Genomic DNA, 21505 nt, shown 5'->3' on the forward strand with positions numbered 1-21505 from the left:
GTTTTGCGAGAGTCCTATTCACAAACTAGTGATTTATTCAAAGCAAGCGTACAACACATGCATCAAGTTTCCTCGTTTTAGTGCACTTTTTTAAAAGTAATTTTGCAATTTTCGACAACTTCAAAAAATTGACGGCCTAAACAAGAAATCCGCTTCCATTGGTCCCTACATTTTAACCTTTTAACTTTTAACTGTAGGAGCACCAACACGCACAGGTGCTGCCGACGCCAACCGCGCTTCTCCATTTCCCCGCATTAGCGCCGAACTATAGTGCCTAGAACACACTGGCTAGTGTGCCGCCCGCGGCCTCTCGGGTGGCACCGTTTGCAATGAATGTGGGCGGCTGCCGCTAGGAGCGCTACAGTGCGGGTGGGTGTAAAGGGGCTCTAGGTGGGTGCCGCGGCGCCACCCGCTCTTCATAGAGCGCTGTGTTTTTACAAGGAGGCTGCTGCGCTTTTTGCACTTATAAAGCGTAGGAGCAGTACAGTTCTCATGTAGGAAGGTGATTTCTGGTTTAGGGTTTCTTGTGACTATAAAAAGGCGTATTTACTGCTTGCGTTTGAGCTTAGACGTACCAGCTTAGCTCTGTTTCGAGTATCGAACCTCCGGTGGTTCAATTCAGGAAAAGGAAGCACTACGTTCGTTTTCTAAGACAGTCCAGCTCATTGCAACGTAGGATTTTTAAAGTATACTTATTCGTCGACTTTTTACTAATAGAGAATAAGAATGCTGATTTATCGAGACCTGTGAAACTGAGTATATATAGGATGTTTTTTTAGACAATACATATTTTTATTTTTAAAAAGTAATGAACGAAGCGAACGTGGTGTTTTCGCAGACGAGTTCAGAGGCGAGGCGGACATTGCCGCTATTAAGGTGAGCTTCAGAAGACTAATTAGCAAAAATTTATTGATTAATTTTTTATTCGTGCCTTGTGGAGCGTTGTCTAAATGGCAGATTAGGAGGCAGTGACATTTTCATCCACACCCATATTTTAAAGACCTGGAGAATCGTACCTAATTCGAGATATTCAAGAAATGTGCGGCGAAGTTCGAATGACAGCATACCGCGGCAAATCCTAACCCGACGCACAGCCGCGCATGCTCGCCAAGCAAAGCGTATATGTGATGCATCAGTAGCTGCCGCGACTACAGCCGAGACGTTCGGTTTGCTACTTTCTCGCCCTTTTCGTCACGGCGTTGCGGTCTGATATGACAGCGCGCGGTCGCCTTTTCTGCGCTCCAGTGGATTGCCTGAATTTACCGTTGAAATTCGATAATAGATATCTCGAATTAAATGCGACTTTCAAGGTAAAAAAATGAAGGTGCGTTAAAATGTGAGTGCCTTCACATTCAGCACTTCAATTTCAACTGTATGAAACAGGTAAATAATTATTTTTTGTTAATTCGTCTTCTGAACCTCACGTTATTAGCGACAATGTATACGTATTTCCGCCTCGCCTTGGAACTCATCTGCAAGACAACGCCATGTTCGCTGCTCTTATACAGTCTCTTTATGTAAAATCTGGATTGTCTATAAAAACACCCTATATATATGACTTCTCTTCAATGATGCTCGTATATGTGCTTCGCATGTTCATCATCATACGTTTTACAATCTCACCATTGTATCGCATGCCGTAATGCCACTTACGTCGTGCAACAAGAGCGGCTCTTTCAGGGCCAAATATTAACTTTTGCGTCACTTGCCAGAATGTTTCTATATGGAATTACTCCTATATTGATTGTTCGTTTCCCCCGTACTTTCCTTCACTTTCGCTTTTTTGCGATAGCAATTGTGTGGACACTCGAGGCGAATTTCCACCGTCGCCGTGATTTTTCGTATATAAAGCAAAAGTGCGATAACATTGTAGCCGCACGCTGAATATGTAGGTGCGAGCGAAAGCTTGCGAGGGTGAGCCGAGAAGGATGGTGGCGTGATTGGTACATGAGGAACTGTTTGGTACATGCAGAAAACACTTACAATGTTCCCCGTACATTGTACGTATTTTGAAAAGATATAACAAACATTTTCAGCGTGAACCATGTCTCTATATAGTACTGCTTCTTTGAAGCAGGCTTTAATTCAACTGAGTCCACCATAAACAAGCTGGAGTTATTAATTAAGGCAACTTTCTTGATCAAATTTATTATACCTCATCACAAGTTCTGTGACCTGTCTTCTGTCTTCATCACGTACAGCATTCCGAACACTACCAAATAAATTATTTTAAGTTATTCATTTTACCTTCACGATAGGCATAAGCTAATGATTCCACTGGCCCAGATGGTATTTTCATCCACGCGACTGGAATATTGCAGTACAGATGGCGACCTGCACTAGTGGTTCTAAAGCTCTGTAATGCAATCCATCAGCTCTCGCGGCTTTGAAACTACAGCGTTGGGCGCACTCTTCTGATACAGAAGTTTTGCGGTGAATACCAGATCCTTCGAAGTTCCCCTATTCGGCGCTCTCAACGGCTGCGCACAACAAGGAGGCCACCGACTGGGTGTGCCCGTGTCACTCACTTTGATGGAAGTTCTTTCGCACATATATGTATATATATATATATATATATATATATATATATATATATATTATCCCTTTTAATTTTCTACTTCCAGGTACAAGGTATGTAGGATACTTATGGAATATCGTACGTATTCTGTAATGTCCCTGAGCAACCGGCGCACTTGGTTATTTGCAGGAACTTCCTTGCTACATAGCCTGCTATCCAGAATATCAGCCTAGAGTCACTTTTCCCTTTAGCAGCGCAGCGGTGCTCGATATCGCAGGCGCTGAGCACCCCATGTGCGGCTTCCAAATTTCCAACGTGGAGGAGCTCATCGACGTACGCTTTTCGGTGTACGGCTTGCTTATTAACATCGCCGATTCTGAGCAAGCTACTGAGCATCTCGGGGCGAACATTTCCGCTGTCATGAGTCCTTGCCAGATTCGTAAATTTCAGTACTCTTTCTCATCGATTTAGAGCCCAATTTGCGTTCTACTGACCGCAGCGCCATTTTTGCGTCATGGCGGGCAGAAGCGGTGAACTACGCTCCAGGCGTGCCGGTCGGCACACCTACCCATCTAGCCACCGTAGTGGCACGTACACACTAGCGGCAAAATGCGCACCGCGAAAGCAGCCGCGAAACAGGTTTTGCTTGCCGCGGCCCGCGGGAGGGATTGCTCCTGAGGCTTTATTCTGGACATTACGCCATTTTCTTCGAGGTGTGACGTAGGCGCGACGCTTACAAAATGGCGCCGATGGCCCCGTTTACTTTCCTAACGTGACGCAAATTTGACGTTTCGCCTAAGAAACTGTAATGTTTGCACTGAACCTAGCATTCTTGATAAAGCAAAACAGTTTTCCTCCGCAGTAAAAATAAAGCAGCTAGCTCAAAGCGTACGATTATTCCATCAAAATCGTTTCTCGCTTCCGTCGTCTGCATGCGCTCAAGCTGTCGTCTGCTTCATTAGCTAGGATGCGTGTCCTCGGGAAACAGAATGAGTCATCGTATATTGGCGCCCAGGCGCTTGCTTTCTGCCTTGAGTCAACATACGCGACCTGCCAGTGATGAGCAGCGCACGCTCTAGATCGCGTTATCGCTATCTCGTGAAACGCAAGTGACTCAGCCCGACCGAATATTATCAATAGCGTTGCGCGTGCCACAGGTATCCGCTTGCGCGACGCAAGCGCCGGCACTGCCATCTCTTGTGCACTTCGCTGCTTACTCGCACCGCGAGAGGAAACTTGAAGGCGCCGCCTTGCATACATTTCTTTTTATAAATTAAGAAGTCACCGTTGTAATAGCTTTTGATGACGCGTAAAGTCATTAATATTGATTACAATACAAACGCAGTAGTGAAAAGTGCGAAATATCGCAGAACGTTTGCTAGTTTCAATCAATATTATTTCAAATAAACGTGTTTTTCATAAAAACGATGGTTCAAAACACAAATTCCAACACCACCCGAGGGCGATGCAAATGCTATGAGCACGCGTTGTGAGCAAAATATTTTCATTGCCACAAATGAGAGGGAAAGTGCGGCGATACGCATGCCTCTCCACTTTCATTGCATATGGCCGCTCATTACCATAATTCGCGTGGCTCGTCGCACCACAAATTATGGCGCAAAATCTCTGCAATGGCGGCCCAGCGCAACGTCACGCAACGTCAAATTGACGTTTACGACACGGCCCTTCCTGTTACGCTATTCACGGGTTATTCCTTCCGCCAATCAACACGCTGACATGCCGGCTATCTTGGAACGCCACCACATATTCGCGAAATTGCAGATGCATTGCACGCGTTTCTGTATGCTACCGTCCACTTTGTTTTTAAAGCGCTAAAGTCGCATTATAGGTGCCAAGGATCACAAAAAAGTATTAGTCGATAACATTTGCAGCTCACGTCACGTTTCGTCATTCTGAGGAACACCCAAAATAGCATTTTGCAAAACTTCCGTTTCCCGGCACAAATTTCAAAGCACGTGACCTCTGGACAGCGAATGAGACAACCAAGATGGCGGATAATGGCGGCCTAGAGTGTACTAGAATATGGTCGAGTGGGACGAGCGGCTGGGGCGGCGCATGCTTTGCAGCAAAGTGAGGCGCCCGACGTGGAAAAATACTGTGGCGGCGCTGCGATCGAACTGGATTGGGCCGCATCAAGTTCGCGCCGTTGGAGACTGCTCGTGGTACAGCTCGGCAGGGTCATTCGTGCTACTTCGCGCGCTGGTATTTGCGTTCATATCGCTCAAATGGTGTTCATAATTGCATATGAGATGCATTTAGGCCTTAAGAATAAATTTTTTCGTTCTCTTTTTATATTTCATTTTATTTTTTAATGCCGCTCGGTAATGCCGCAGTGTCGGCTTTCATTCTACTATGTTATTGTACGGTTGCCTTTGGAGAACAAATATTTTTCGCGTTATTCAAGCAGCATGTATCTCTCGTGCTTATTGTTGGGCATATAGTTTTCCATCAGCAGGTCTTGAGAAAAGCAGACGAAGAAACATATGTAACCTTCTTGTTTGCCGCTTAATTCAAACAAGTAAAGCATATCTGCCCCATCCGGCACCTGTATTCAGATTTACTGGAAGCATTGTTATAGATAAAAAGAAAGAGTGAACTGCAGCGCAACATTTCATTCAAGTTTCCGCCTTCCTCGCGTAACAGAATGCGGAGTAATAGGTAAGGGGTCATTTATTGCAGTCGGACCACGATCGAGCGCTGAAAATGGTTTTAGTTAGTCATTCTATATGCTAATATTTGGCCGTAAGCCGTACGTGGAATTTATTTCCAGTCGATACTTCAAAAGAGAAAAAAAAAAGAAGAGAAAGAAAGCCTGTGCGGCAGCCTAATTAGTGGCTATAAAGTGGATACGGCGTTGCGATGCTAAACTGGAGCTGGCGGGTTCAAACCAGGTCGCGGAATTCGATGGGAACGAAATGGAAAAAGACTCGTGCACTTCTATTTAGGTGCACGTTAAAGAACCCAGGTGGGGAAAACTAAACCGGGTGCCTTATAATGATATCATAGTTTTGCCACGTAAAACCAAAGAATTTGTTTAAATTTAAAAAAAGATAAAAAAGTAGGTGGCTGCGTTCTTCGGCTTTTTTTCTAGGGGTAAAATAAATAATTCTCCAGGCTGATTTCAGAGAAAAACGCTTATCGCGCTTATCCTATATTTCATACATAAATGTACGTAATGCCGTTCCCAAATGTATGACCGCTCAAGTCAGCAGCTTGTACATTATAAACGGCTGCTTTCAGTTATTCGGTGCACTATCATAACGATCATAATGAAACAATTAAAGGAACGGCATGCCTCACATACACGTAGAGATGTGCAGATCTGTTGCGTTCGTTGAAGAAGATAAGTGTGGCACCACATGAGGCACCCAGTTTTAATGGGTTGCAAACATGATGAGACTGTCAAAAAAAAAGTTTTCCTTGTCTGAATCAAGTGAGCAGATTTACAGGCTGCCCCAAAACGGGCGTTTATATTGAATGACAGCTAGGAACTTGTTAAGCAGGATTTATTAACACCCATGCGTTAATTCTCCCAGGAACTGCGCCTCTGCGCAACAACCACGACTCTCCGGCAGCACAATCATCCGGAATAACAGTCCTCACTTCCATCGGTCCCTCATCTTTGAGACTTCAACAGTGCTGTTATGCGTTACATTCGAACGGAAGCGACTATTCGGCGTCGTACAGAATATCAACAACACACATACACACACACGCACGCACGCACACACGCACACACGCGCACGCACGCACGCACGCACACACAGATTATATATATATATATATATATATATATATATATATATATATATATATACAGGGAGTTTCAGCGAACACTTTCAAAATTTATTAAAGTTGCCTGTGGCAGATAGCCCAATTTTAGTTCATGAGCTGGTCTACTCGAAGAGGCGGACATTACTTGCACAAGAAATTGAAATGCATAATCGAATAATTAACAAAAAAGCACTAATTAAGTTTTTAACTAATTACCTGATGGCCCATATTGCAATTAACAAATTGTAGCCGTGGAGTTCGCAAGGCGAATCCACTTGGAATTAATTCTCAGGATGACACCAGTTTCGAAATATTCATTCCCGAAATTTGCGGAGAAATGCATTGGCGTTACAGTTAATTTTGTGCTTCCATGCATAAAGCGACGTTTTGTTAAGAAACTAACTGGAACGCCAATGCATTTCTCCGCAAAGTTCGGGAATTATTATATCGAAACTGATGTCATCCCGAGAATTCGTTTCAAGTGGATCCGCCTTGCGAACTCCACGGCTACAATTTGTAAATTGCAATATGGGCCCTCGGGTAATTAGTTAAAAACTTAATTACTAATTTTTTGTTAATTCTTCGATTATGCATTTCAATTTCTTGTGCAAGTAATGTCTGCCTCTTCGAGTGGACCAGCTCATGAACTACAATTGTGCTATCTGCCACAGGCAACCTTTAGGAATTTTTGAAAGTGTTCGCTGAAACACCCTGTATATATATACTATGTTTTTGCCTGCTATGAATATTATTTCTGCGAATGAGAGTTTTATGTGCAGTATTCCCTAATAAGTGTGTTACAGCAAACACGTGCGTTTATTCCGGTCGGGAGTTCTCGCTTTTTCAATTCGTGCATTTAGACTATTTGTTATTTTTTCCTTACATATATATCGTGAACATATATGTTTATGTACCCTTCGATTTAATTATCTAGAAATACATTGGTCATTCTTCGCGCCACGCAGTTATTAAACCTAGTTTATTTCACTCTAATGCTGTTTTCTTCGATGATTTTCCCTGATCAACATCCACCAACAAGAAGCGTGCGTAAAATGGCACGATATCAACAATAAAATTACGTAGCTTAATGTTGCTAAAATACCAGTTACTTTTAGAAGACAGTGGTAAAAACAGCAATTCACCTGGCTAAAACTACATTTGGTGCCGGCCGTGAAGAGTCATGGGCTCACCAAAGCAACTAAACATAAAAAAATGTACTGCACAGACGTTCTGCGAGAAAAACTGGGCGTCCGCCAGCGTCCACGTAGCGAACGCGCGCTCGCTAACAGACAACGCGCTTGACAACGACAGCAAAATTGAAGACGTCGCGTTGTGTAATCCATGCCTCAAATATATATGTTTGGCAAAATGGTGTAAGCATAAATTTGCAGTTGAAATAAAGCACTATTTTAAGAGCTACTATGGCGCAATCAGCCTCGGCGCCCGCAGCGAAAGTACGTTGAATATGCCGCGGAGCGCGTTTCCGCCCCAATCCAGTTCGCTCGCAGCGCCCTCGCACAATTTTTCCACACGCGGCGCCTCAGCGGGAGAGCGCCGTTCGGCCCACTCGACCATTGTCTAGTACACTCTTGTGCAGCCGCCATGCGTGTCCAGAATAGAGCCTCTGGTCCATGGAGGAAGGAAACCCCAGGAGAGGCCCTGGCCAGCACAAACGTATTGGAGAAGGTGTGGCGGAAGTCACGTGCTGTTTCTCGCAAAGGAGCACTGGGACGAGTAGCCCAAATGTCAACGTTGCCATGGCAACCGCGCTCCTGAAGCTTTCGCTGCTGCTCTCGGTCTCTGAAAAGTGAGATACGATTTTTCCGCCGGTGCCTTTCCCACAGCACCTTATGTTCGCGAGAAAAGCTGACTTTGGAGTGTGGTGTGTAAGCTTGAAAGTTGTGTTCTGGGTCTGTGAGTGTGAGTGTCGGCCAGCAACAGATACACTCAAGCAATCACGGCGCGAATCTTCGTTGTCTTCAATGTGCCACGGAAAAGCACAGGAGCGCGTCTGCTTCACTAAATCTGCTACAGAAGTTTTGTAGGCTTTGTTTTGACGCGCGTCAGGAGCACACACTTCCGGCGGCTCGTAGCAATGCAAGTTCAAATTTCGCGCCTATCTGCTTCGGCGAGCTGCAGAACCCCTGATTGGAGGCGCAAAGAGAGATGGCACACCAACATGGCCGCACTTCCGGCTTCAAAAAAGTGACGTCAGGGCTTCTCCTGTTTTGTTTCCTTCCTCCATGCTCTGGTCCGATTTTTTGCGGTTTGCCGCGTGCCGCGGATGAAGGAGACCAATGAGAGCGGCCCGCTTCCGTGACGTGCGCACGGCAAACTGGTGTCAAGAGGACCCGCCCGGCCGCTCGTTTCGTACTCGCGTCCGGTATTAGCCGGAAACTTGTTTCGTGCTATCATAGAATAAAGAACCAACCAACGCGTCAGCTCCCTCCCGCGTATTTCCAATTGCTAGTAGATACAGCGCTCGACTTCTGGCGCCACGCTGCGCCGCACGCGCGTACCATGTTTGTAGCCGCACGGCCGCATGGATCGGCGCGCGCGGCGGGGTTGCTACGGCTATGGTGGCTAGAGGGGGGAAGTGTGACGGGCGAGAGCGGAGGACTGCACGAATTCACAATGAAAGATGGCGGTCACACCAGACGGCGCTACCTGCGCCATAGGTGCTTGCGGCGGTGTTTGCCTGCTTTGCGTGTGGCCGCTAAACATCAGTTGCACTTGTATCAAACAATCGCTTACACTTCGCGCCCGTGCTTTTCAAAGCGCTGCATGTTCATTTCGATAAGAAAAATGTGTTGCGAGTTCTGAATGGTGTTAAACAATAAAAAAGAAAACTCAAAATGTTCTTAGACGGAACTGGCGAGCCGCAAGGACAAGCGCCTGCCCAGTGTCTTTCTTATCCGCACTGCCTTCTTTTTACGCTGCTTTTACGATGTTTAGTCTGCTTCAGCTGAACTAAACCACTTGTTCGGATGCGTAGCTAAACTGACTTTAGAGTGTTTTCCTGTTGGTGAAAGGTAAACTGTTTACAATAGTTCATAGCGAGTATACTGGCTGCAGTGTGCTTTTTCTTTCTCCCCCCGCCAACCTACATTTTCCCGTACTTGTAAGGGGTTCCCTTCAGCGTAAAATGTTCAAATCATACGCATTTTCCGGCTCCTTTCCCTTGAGAAACTTGGAGTGGAGACGGGATGCTGCAGCTGGAGGCTCTTTGATACATTGAACACTTCTTTTTTTAATCTTAGCGATCGTTCTATCTACACAATGACCAATCATTTCTCTTACGGCTTTAGGTGCAAATAAGTACACGCAAGAGAAATGGTAAAACATATTTATTTATGGCACATTTGTTATCACATTAAGAAGTCAAACTACTGGCACCTCCTCAACTTCAAGTGTTTTTGTCGCTCCCTTTGGACACTCCTATCTTTGTTTAAAGATTTTGTCCAAAAGTGCATGCGCGTGAGCAGAAAAAACTGGACTACTTTAGCGGTTAGTTCTTTGCTGTGAATTTCGCAGCACACTCTACACAGCTTGACCCCTGCCAAGAACTGCATGAAATCGTGCATACTGAACGAATGCAATTTTTCTACAGAAAAAAACAAAGTGAATGCATCTTCCAAGGTTTTCACCAGTTTCGCAAGACTCTCACAAGGGTACAGCAATCCTCCTCTGTCAAATGCACTTACTAATTCGCTGTCCGGTTCGACAATGGCTCCTGATTGCTTGGTGGCAAGAGCTGAAAGGCACCCACTGCAAGACCTTTTTTTGCTGAACTTCTTAGCAACATAGCCAGCAACGTAATAAGTGAGACGGCTGTCACTTTTCTGGATAACACAGCTACTATGTTCATCACTTAGACACTGCAGTGTAGACCTAGCCCCGTCAACATTTCCAACTTCTAGCATGTCTTCAATAATGTCACGTATGCCGAAAATGGCATCACTTGTGGCAGGCGATGAAGTGTCAAGCAGAGCTCTTATAAGCTCTGCCGGGGAATTCCCACTCTTGGGTGGCCTGGCAAGATTATAAAACGATAAGCAATTTACAGTCATTAGGAACTGCGCGGGATTTGGATGGTCATTAGTACCACAGTACTGCCGAATTATCCCGAAAACATTTTCTAATTTGTCTTGGCTCAGTCTGGCAGTAAACATGTACCTATATCCGAGAGTCTTTGTCAGATATGTAAGAAGTGAAAGTGCACTACACAGGGTAACATGCAACCCTTCCGCGGTGCTCTTACTCACAAATCCACCACCGGACTTATTTGCTGCTGCTTCCCAGTGATCCATGAATAAAAGGAACGCTTCTATGTCAGCAACTTTATCTGATGATGGCCTGAGCCCATCTCGCGGGCACCTCGACGTCATCACTGCTATTAGTCGGCTCATTCGCTTCACAAACTCCACTGTGGGCACTAGTTTCGAACGAGAAATCTCATCAATGTCCGATGATAACAAAAACATTCCTTTCAAAACTTCATCACTGAAAATTGTGAAGGCCAAGTTAACTTTCATTTTCTCAAAAGAATTGGGCCGAATGTGTGCTCTGGTAATATGTGGCATGGCCTTCAGAGTTAAAGAACTTTTGTCTTTCTCCCATGCTGCCTCAATGTGCTGAACACACACGCGACCATCTTGAGTGGTGAAACCGGTGCTCACAAATCAGTTGTGAACACATTTGACTAAATGAGGGAAGTCGGAGCAGAAATGATGCCTTCTGGAGGGATCCACAGGGTGGGTAGCACTGCAAGTGGTCTTGCCTTAGGATGCTGAAATAAAGAAGAAGCAGTCTGCTTTCAAACATCACAGTTTCCTCATCACGAAAAGGGATGGAGGTGTTTGAAACTTAATGAGTATACACTGTTCTGCGAAGACATCGCTGATATTGAGGGAACGCATAGAAATAGGGCCAAAGGAAGTTGTTCACTAAGTGCAAGTCTGATGTATGTATACTGTTTCATGTGTCCCATGCACATTGCAGATATGCTGAACTTGGCACAATAGAACAGATAGTTCAGTTTCATACCGCCGATTCCAAATGACCTCCACATGCTCCGATTCCAGGTTGCTCCATCGCAGGATACAAAGTCGACAAAAAGACCGGCTTGTTCTGACAAGAGGGTGGCCTCTAGAAGAAGCTTTGCCAGCATTTCCGCTTTGATGTTCCCTTTCGATGAAAACACTCCCAATATCTGTGTCCAGTCACCTGCACAATAGCACTCATGTTTTATAGGAAGGCAGCTGCCTGACCTGCTAAGTAGTTTCACATAAAATTGAGACGCTTTCTTGCACTTCACGCATGTACAATTCAGTTCGCTGACTTGGTAATCTTAATCAATGCAACATCTAATAAGGAGCTGATTTGAAGTTCTTCATTAATTTGGAAAAACGTAAGTGCTTTTACCAGTCAACATATCTTGGCACACAACATTGATAAAAATGCTTCCTTACCTTGAAAGGGTTGAAACATCATCACCATCCCATGGTCTGCCGGGGTCGTCCGATCTTCATCCAGGGTGAACTTTCCAAGGTCAACGAAGCCTTCCACTATCCCTGGAAGTAAGTTAAAATGGAAAACTTGATTGCCTCTGCAGTATAAAAACGGGCTCTATGCCGGGCAAACGTGGTGCATTTTCAGTGATCTGATGCTCGATTGAAGAAATGGTGGTGCTTACCTACTGCGTTGACGCTGAAATGCTCAGCCAACTTAATTTCATCGAAGATGATGCCTCCATGTCTACTAGAGATGTCCATGTCTCTAGTCTTGGTAGCAAGGGCATTGAAAACTGCACTATTGAATCCGAATCCACTCTTGAAACTGCGAGTATAGCGCTGCAGACACGTCCTGCTTGGCAATATAATATCTTTTTGCTTACGGAGATGCTCGTACAACTTGGGACTACGCATCCGCAGAAGTACACACTCCAAAATCCATTCTTTCTCATACAACATCCCCGATGTTGATTTTCTCGCAGCTGCCTCGAAGCAGGCCTTGACAGCCATTTGTTGCTTTTCAGGCAAACTTTTAATGCGAGCGCCCAACACCTCGTCGGCAATCTGTTGATTTGCCTGACGCATCGCTGCTAGTTCGCGTTCTGTATTCAACAACTTTTTCTGAGCGGTAAGCAAGATGCGACGCGTGTTAGCGAGTTTTTTCCGGCGTTTTGACACGCGCCCGTTGCGCCGCTTTCGCGACATTTGATTTTGCACCAGTTTTCTGAGGTACTTGCAGTGTATGCAGGAGCCGCCACTCTCACACACGTAAGTACACTTGGCGGAAAAGCAATTCCCAGCAAAGATTACATACTGTCCTTGCTTTTCCGGTCTGATGCCGCAGCCTCGACACAATGTAAGTGCATGTGTGCTGTCGAGCACCGACTGCCCTTCTTCCTGCGACGAGACGGTACACTGTGAATGCAGTTTACCCCTCAGGTATACAAAGCAACACAATGAGTTCTGTTGGCAGCTATTAGCTTTGAATTTAACCAGCTTGGGAAGCAAGATGTGGTCAACTTGTTCGCCCTCGAGCTCACAAACGCCGTACACTGCAGAATCATGTTCACCGCGAAACGTTAACTTGTTCCACGTTTCGTCAGGTAGACGGAGGTTCAAGCCCGCATGCTGAACTTCGGCGACGGCGTGGACTGCGTCAGATGTTCCGACCTCAGGAACACTGGGATCTTCCAGCTCCTGCTGCTGCACGAGTACTTCGGGCTGTTGTCTGCTGACTGAGTTAGGCTTTTGCCGTTTTTTGGCAGGTCCGTGCTGCTCACATACATTGCGATCCTTTCTTTTCACGGGTGCTTTTTTGGTAAAGTACTTCGGTGCGTCCGGGAACAACGTAGGCACAGCATCGTCTGACAAACGCGGACGATCGCGGGGTATCTCTACAACCTCACCGTTTATAACGTGCCGGTATGTTCTTTCAATGAAACTCTCGTCGAAGTGCCGCTCGCATACGACGCTGTCTCTCGTCAGTTCTTTGTCAGCCCGCTTAATATTACGAGCCCATTGCTCTCGTCTCGAGAGATCCTTCGGGGCTTTAAAGACCGATAACTTCTCTGAGCACGATCGATACCCGCCTTTACATCCAGGCACGAAGCATGTACTTGAACGACTTGACGGCATGGTCAGCACCATGCGCTGGTTCGCACAACACGTGGCCAAACAAACGACGACGGCGAAGGAAAGACATCCAAACGAGGGAATGGCACAGTGGAGACAGAGAACGGACGAGCCCAAGCACGCGCGGCCGTGGTGAGCACCTATGACTACACCAGCGCCCCTTGCGGCGGCCCGAATTTTCACTGCGTTCCGCGCGCCCCTCTTCCACGGCGAGAATGTGGCGCCCGTCACACTTTCCCCCTCTAGCCACCATACTACGGCCGTCCCATTCGACGCGCGCCCCATTGAAAACATGTAATTGAGGAAGTTGCCCCGCGCGCCGTGAGGCGGCGCTGTGCTCCCACCCCTCTGCTGACGGCGTGGCGGCTAAGGTCGATCCACATAGGTCGCGAAGTTTCGGGCGAAAAGCGGTTCAGAACCAATTGTCACCGACATCAGCAAGGGTGGTTATGGGAGCAGCGATTGAAGCGCGACTATGTTTGGAGGGAATAAACACTGGGAAAGAAAAAAGCGTTTTTAAATTAAAGCGAGACGCAGTTAAATTCATTCAACGAAAATAAAATTCCTCATTCATTTTATATACGCATGACGAGAAAAGATACAACTGTATTTTACTAGATTATTATCAATAAATACCTTTTTCCAGGGCCCACCGTGAGAGCGCCCATCGATAGTGGCGGGCGTTGACGCCGCTATCACTTGCAATGCCATGCAACTCTTCGAGTGCGTGGAAAGGCGCGCTCGTAAAGTTCACCTGTTACAATACGCCCCCCTCACATGTCGTGTTGTTTTGCATGTCGGCGTTTGTCTGAATTAGGTGACGCGGTTACTTTTATTGTTTCTTAACCTGTGCAGTTAAAAGTAGTGATTGTTTACTTTAGCTGTTTTCGTGCAACAGCGCTGGCCGACGGGCTTGGCGTCCGACGAAAGGACGAGCACTCTACGCAATCTACGCCCAAAGCGTTCGTCGGCCTCCAAAGAAAGTATGTTCTGTGCTGCGATGCGATTTCGACACCCGTACGGCTGATCTTTTCCGGCATCGTTTTTCGCGCTGAAAACTCGGAACGCATATGAAGTCGAATGACGGGGCATTTGAATATACAGCTCTAATGGCAGGCCTCCGAAAACAAATTTCGCGCCTATGAGAACAAAATGACGTCACTTCTGTTTTTAACGGATATGACGTCAAATTATTTTTTTCTTCCGCCGGAAGTGTTCTCTCCTCACACAGATGGCGCTAAGCCCCATGAACCGCCGGTAAGCAACCATGTTTTGAACGTATGGGCTTCTATGGAAGCTTCGCTACCAGATGTATTTACCTTGTCGCGGCCGTGAAGATGCTTGGAGAGATGCGTATTTGACATCGTGCACGTGGTGAAGATAGGTTTATTGTTGGCCCAAAGTGGACTGACAGTTGCAAGAAACTGCACGAGAATCAAGGCACGTGGTGATAGATTCTTAAGCCGCCTTTACACAGCGAGGGTGTTTCTTTGTAGCATAATACGATACAGATGCAGCTAACGCATAGGCAGGGTGTTTACGCGACTTTGCGTGGCGCATTGCATGCGCCTTGAGACGTATTCTGGCGAGTGAGTTGCCGCTGTGCCGAAGCGCTTCCCCTGACCACGCTCGTCATTCTTTTCTTGCGCTCGCTGTTCCCTTCAAAAAGAAAAGTATTTCATCATCGTGGTCACTGTATGGCTACGTTCTCGGGTCGAGCACTGTGTTCACAGAAGTCTTCATATACAGACATCACGGTGGTAATAATAATTTTGCAGTACATTTTCTCCAGCCTGATGTACCGGCCGAATTAATTATTCGGGGCCCTTGCATGCGCGTCGCATTTACAATGTGAAGTTGCCACGATACATCAGTGGTGCTGAAGCGGCTTTTCCATCAAGCCTCGAACTATATGTTACTTGGAAGTGTTGCTGCTGAAGGCCCTGTGTAACTAGCATATATGCTTTCATATGCATTTCACGTTGTTGAACCACATTGAATTGAGGCAAGTGATTTGTTTTTATAATCTCGCCTGAAATTCTGCGTGTAATTTACTGTATTTTTCAAAAACATGCCGTACTCCTGCGTAGAGCACTGTACGGGCCTGATTTTTCGGCCCGAGCCCGGCCCGGGCCCGCTTTACGAGGCCCGAGCCCATCCCGGGCCCGTAATACAAAGCCCGAGCCCGGCCCGGGCCCGGGCGTACATGACCGAGACCAGCCCGGGCCCGGCCCGGGCCCGTGTTACTGAGCCCGGGCCCGGGCGTTCATTGCTAAGCTCAGCTAGGGCCCGCATGTGCATGACCAGGCCTGGCCTGTAAGAAAAAAAATCTTTTTTATTTACTTACAGATTGTACCGTACTGTCAGCCTCACCTTCTCGAGGTTTAATCAGCTGCAGTATATAAGCAATAAAAGGCCGAAATCTCTGTTTCTCCCACGGCAACATCAGTAATCCGGCCCATTGCCTGTGCTACTATTTTCCTGGTGGTCGCATGCACTTACCTTGATTTGTACGATATGGTTCTATGATGTCATTTAGCTTGCAAATATACAGGGCGTTTCATTTTAGCTGAACCAAATTTTTAAAGATTGCCTGTGGCAGATAGCACAGTTATAATACTTGACCTAAACTACTCGATGAGGCGGCGATTACTTCCACGAGAAATCAAAACGCCTAATTGAAGACTTACCATAATTACGCCAATGAACGTTTTAATTATTTTATGGCACATCTTTCAATCTACGAATTATAGCCGCCGAGTTCGCAAGGCGTATCCACTTGGAACGAATTCTCAGGACTAAACCAGTTTCGAGATCATTTTCAATGTGTCCGACGAAATCAATCAATCAAATCAAATCAATTTATTGTCCAGTTTACATGCTGGACGACCATTTTGGACTAAAAGCTACATATGTAGCTTGACGTGACCCATAAGACCAGGCAAGGCAATAGTACAGCAAACAGTGTGCACACATGCACAATAATTCACATATATTTCCAGCTATCGCTGGAATTCCTCATAGACGAAATAGCTATGAACGGAAAGACAAAGAATATTTGCGTCCCGGCGAGTTAACAGAATTGGAAAAAGTTTTAACAGAATGCATTTTAAACAACACTACAATAACAATACTAGCTATATAAAACAACGCAACACCAGCTATACGACATAGCATGAGACTGAATTTTACAAGATCAACATTTGCTAAGAAAACGAAACAGGATTTACAATATATACTCGGAACCATACACAAAGGCAGAATAATAATCACATCAGATACATTACAGGCGACCAAAGTGTCAGCTGAGTTCTTTCCTACTGAAATTACGGTCATTCTTGTATCTGTTCAAAGTGAATGGTAGGTAATGTATTAACGACTGATGCTTATAGAGTTGTTATTCTTTCTGGGGTTTTACGTGCTAAAACCAGTTCTGATTATGAGGCACGCCGTAGTGGAGGGCTCCGGATTAATTTTGACCACCTGGGGTTCTTTAACGTGCACTACAACGCAAGCACACAGGCGTTTTTGCATTTCGCCTCCATCGAAATGCGGCCGCCGGGGCCGGGATTCGACCCGCGACCTTGTGCTCAGCAGCGCAACGCCTTAGCTGACTGAGCCACCCCGGCGCGTTGATGCTTATAGAGTGTTCTGAAGTATGGAATTGACCATATCTCAGGATTTCTTGTGTTCGCTTTAATGCGACGACGCTCTAAGGAGGCTAATTGTTTTATGTAGTTCCAAGCTAATTCTGATATGGATGGCCTAATAGATGGTCAAAACGCCTTATAGAATATTGAACATAATTACGCGAATTAACTTTTTAATTATTTTACGGCACAGCTTTCAATAAAGTTAACTGCCTGCCTGCCTACAGCTTTCAATGTACGAATTATAGCCGCTGGGTTCGCAAGGCGTATCCACTTGGAACGAATTCTCAGGACTGAACCAGTTTCCAGATATTAATTTTCAAAGTGTCCGACGAAATGCATGGGCGTTCCAGTTAACTTTTTGAGGAAAACGCTGTTTTATGCATTGAAGCACAAAAGCAACTGGCCTTAGCGCTCAAATAATGCCATAGTATCGACACTGGTAATAGTGCGATCGCAAAAGCGGTAACATGGAAATGGTTTGAGGAATGGTTCTTTGTATAATTTATTTTTACATACGCGGAAACAATGTTTTTTGCGGAAAAGAAAAAAAAAATTAGTGTAGCCAATTGCACTGGCGGCGCAATGCTAAAGAGACAGCGGAGATGATGGGCACCTAGCTAGTCCTGGCTTTTGGGCTAGACTAAGCACTACCAAGTCATCCCCAGCATTTCCCGGAATTTATTTATTATTGATTGATTATCGATTAGCTATTGATTGACTATCGATTGTCTATTGCAAGATATTGGCCACGTATTTGGGATAGGCTAAGCACTACCAAGTTGTCCGAATTTATTGATTATTGATCCATTGATTAGCTATTGATTGGCTGTCGATTGGCTATCGTAAGGTATTGGCCACGTATTTTGGCTAGGCTAAGCACTACGAAGTCATCCCCAGCATTTTCAGGAATTTATTGATTATTGATCGATTATCGACTAGCTATTGATTGGCTATCATTTGCCTATCGATCGACAATTAGTACCCACCATTCTTAGCTAGACTTAACCAGGCTCAGCTTCGCTAGTTCACAGGTGTGTGTGCCATTGCGCTTGGACCCTTTCTGCACTGCTGCCAAGATCGGCCCACACTTGGATTCAGCGGACACATTAGGCCCGGCTGAAACAGCTCCGCTGTTAAAAATGAGAACTTCATCTGTTTTACTATTTTCTTTGATAAGATATAGTCATGTGATAAGATATACACTCAAGAGAGCAGTGTGGGTCTGAGAACAAACGGGGATAACCGATATTCTAGTTGACATTAAGAGGGAAAATGGAGCTGGACCGGCCATGTAATGCGTAGGATGGATAACCGATGGACCATTAGAGCTACAGAATGGATACCACGAGAAGGGAAGCGCAGTCCAGGACGGCAGAAAACGAGGTGGGTTGATGAAGTTAGGAAATTCGCAGGTGCAAGTGTGAATCAGGTAGCGCAAGACAGGGTTAATTGGAGATCGCAGGGAGAGGCCTTCGTCCTGCAGTGGACATAAATATAGGCTGATGATGATGACAGTCATCTTGCACGTGTCACTTCAGCTTGGCACAGAATGCACTGAACCATGCAATGCATAACGGTCGCGTGTGCTCGAAAGCCTCATTAGGCCCTTCAGTGAGCGGGCCCGAATCTGGCCCGGGCCCGTGGCTTCAAGCCCGAGCCCGGCCCGGGCCCGCGGCCTCAAGCCCGAGCCCGGCCCGAGCCCGCGGCTTTATCCGCGCGGCGGCGATTTTTAACGGCGGTTCAAAGTGCGTGGTTCGCTTGTTTTGCTCACGAAGATGGCTGACGATCCGGCCGCCGGACCCGTGCGCTAACAACGTCCTTCTGGCGATTCTGTCGTGACTGCAAGTGATTATTCTGCAGTTTCTAGCAGCAGTGACTCTGAAGATGATATCTAATCATCGAATTTTAGTTCGGGCGACGGAAACTCGCAAAACAAGCCCGGATCGTCGTCAGCTGTTCGGCAGTAATCTAGCACTTGACAGGTGACAGATTTTTTAGGCCGCTTGAGATGTCCGAAGGATGTTGGCAATATTATATCTCTAATTTACGGTGTCTCTACAGTATATGGCGGATATCTGTTGCCATCAGCCTAGCAGGGAGTCATGTTAAGCCCAAGAAGAGAAACCCGCCTCGGAATGATGCTGCGCAGTGAAGCAAAGCGGCTCACAAAAGCGATCGACGTTTTTGTGGTGTTTTTCACAGTGGAGGTAATAAATAGGATTTGCTTGAACACAAATAAGTATGCGTGGATGTAAATCCTGAAGAAGCAGTCCTATGGGGTACAAGTTGTGGGTGCTCGCTGACCCTCAGACAGGCTACACCATACAATTTTATGTGTACACGGGCAAGCGAGAGAAAGCAAGTGCAATCAATATTAGAAAAGCGGAGAAGATGCAAGAAGTCCTATCAGGACAAGGAACTTGACCATAAAACAATGTAATCTGTAAAACTGGCAATGTTTGCTTGTGTTCCTCTACAGCCAAAAAGTGTTTTGCCCAGTGCCACGCCAACCTTAGGAAAATATTTTTTTCCCACATCTTAGAGCTTTGGGATATGGTTGTAGATTTTGTTGCCACTACTAAACATTGTATTATGAAGCTATATTGGTTGCTTACACATTTTACAATTTCTTTTTTTCGGTAAAGGCATACCTTACGCTGTTTTGGTGCCATGTTCAGAGTTATGTTTGGTATTTTAGATTTTTTTCTGACTTAGAATTTAGCATAAATTTCTGAAATACCCATGGTTCAACAGCTCATTTCTTTCTTTCTTTACTGATATCTATTGCAGTATTGTGCTTAAAAAATTTTTAGTGGAAAAAATTATCACTGCGGCACCTGATGGGACAAGGCACTTTCCACTATGCGGAAAATAAAAATTTGTAACTCATATGATTTAAGAGCTAGACAATTCAAACTTTCCTCTTTTATGTACAATTGATTAACAAACATTTTGTATATTTCACATTATTTTTCTTTTTTTCTCCTTTTGTGTTATCAGCACCACATTGGAAATGTTTTGTGCAATTTTCAATGAATCTTGTTTTTCATGAATATTATTACTTGTTACACCTTAATATTTGTTTTTAAAAATAATGTCGTTAGAAAATACGTTTATTTAGCTTTGTATTGATATATAGCATGACAGTGTAACCATGATAATGTGTACTACACAAAATAATTACGAAAACCTACAAAAAGTGGCACATTTTCCCACGGTAACGAAAGAGTTAAGCCCGGCCCCGGCCCGAGCCCGCCGACAAACGCTTCGGACGGCCCGGGCCCGTGCAGTGCTCTACTGCTGCGTGCCGTGCTGCAAGTCGAGCACCAAGAAAAAGCTTGGTCTAAGTTTTCACGCATTTCCAGTGGAGGAAACTGGAGCAGTGGAGCTTTAATTTGTCCTCACTTAGAGAGCTGCCCTCTTTTTGCTTGCCAGCTAGGCAAACGAAAAGCATGCATCAGCGATTTCTTCATGAATTGCAAGCAAATTTATAAAGCCCCTACACTCAAATATTGGCGCAGTCGTTACGGACACAGCGGCTTACTGCAAAAAACTAATGAGTAAGCCACTGAGCCGAAAAGTTCTCCGCGTTTGAAGGAGTACTGCGGGTGCACAAGCGCTGTGTGTTTGCTATCGTAAATAAATTGTAGGTATTGTGAATGTGTTATGCTGGTAATTTCTCCATGAATACAAACATGGCATTCAATTATTTACTGATGGCTCAGAAAGTTGCTGAAAAATGTCTGTCCGTGGCTGTCGACTCAGGTAAGCAGCTTGATACTTCGTGCAGGAAGACGCGCGATGAGTTCGCTTATTTAACACGATTATTTAACACAATAAACAGCGCATTCGCATGTACAGATGCAAGACTGCCGCGACTTCAGCTCTCCATTTAAAAGCACCGAGTCATATCTCTCGCTTTCCAAGGCGTATTTTGACAGTCAATTGGTCAAGCTGGGGAAAATGCAAGTCATAAACAAAAGTTTGCGGGCTGCGGATTCGCGCAAAAAAAAAATCTTGGTTGCCTCGTCAGTCAGCTGGCATTCCTTCTAGCAGATAGAGCTCGAATGCCTTTTCTCGCGTGCAGACTTTCCATTGGCATGCTGCGCTTGCGCGCGCGGAAGTAATTTTCCCGCAAAACTTTGGCTTACGAGTGTACGCGTTTCGGGCAGCATCATCCTGACAGAGGCTGGAGTGCAAAGAAGAAGAAAAAATAGCGTCAAGGGACATCGGTGCTTTTGTGTGCCTTTTTGTTCGGCACAACTTCTCGCGGTTTCTTATGAAGCGATATTTTCATTATAGCGCGAATTATAGCGCAAATCGTCTCGCGCGCAGCCGTAGCAAGGGAGTTGATGATGATGATGATTTATTGGCATCCCCTTTGAAACGGGGTG

General features: G+C 45.5%; 1 protein-coding gene across 1 annotated transcript; it reads right to left on the reverse strand.

Annotated features, from left to right (window-relative positions):
- Positions 1-11945: 11945 nt before the first annotated feature.
- LOC125943314 (uncharacterized) lies at positions 11946-13461 on the reverse strand. Its single transcript, XM_049662395.1, has one exon. It carries the CDS (start codon positions 13459-13461, stop codon positions 11968-11970), a length of 1494 nt encoding a protein of 497 aa, XP_049518352.1. The 3' UTR covers positions 11946-11967.
- Positions 13462-21505: the final 8044 nt, after the last annotated feature.

The sequence above is a fragment of the Dermacentor silvarum genome, chromosome 1 (assembly GCF_013339745.2).
Source record: "Dermacentor silvarum isolate Dsil-2018 chromosome 1, BIME_Dsil_1.4, whole genome shotgun sequence".
NCBI lineage: Eukaryota > Metazoa > Arthropoda > Arachnida > Ixodida > Ixodidae > Dermacentor > Dermacentor silvarum.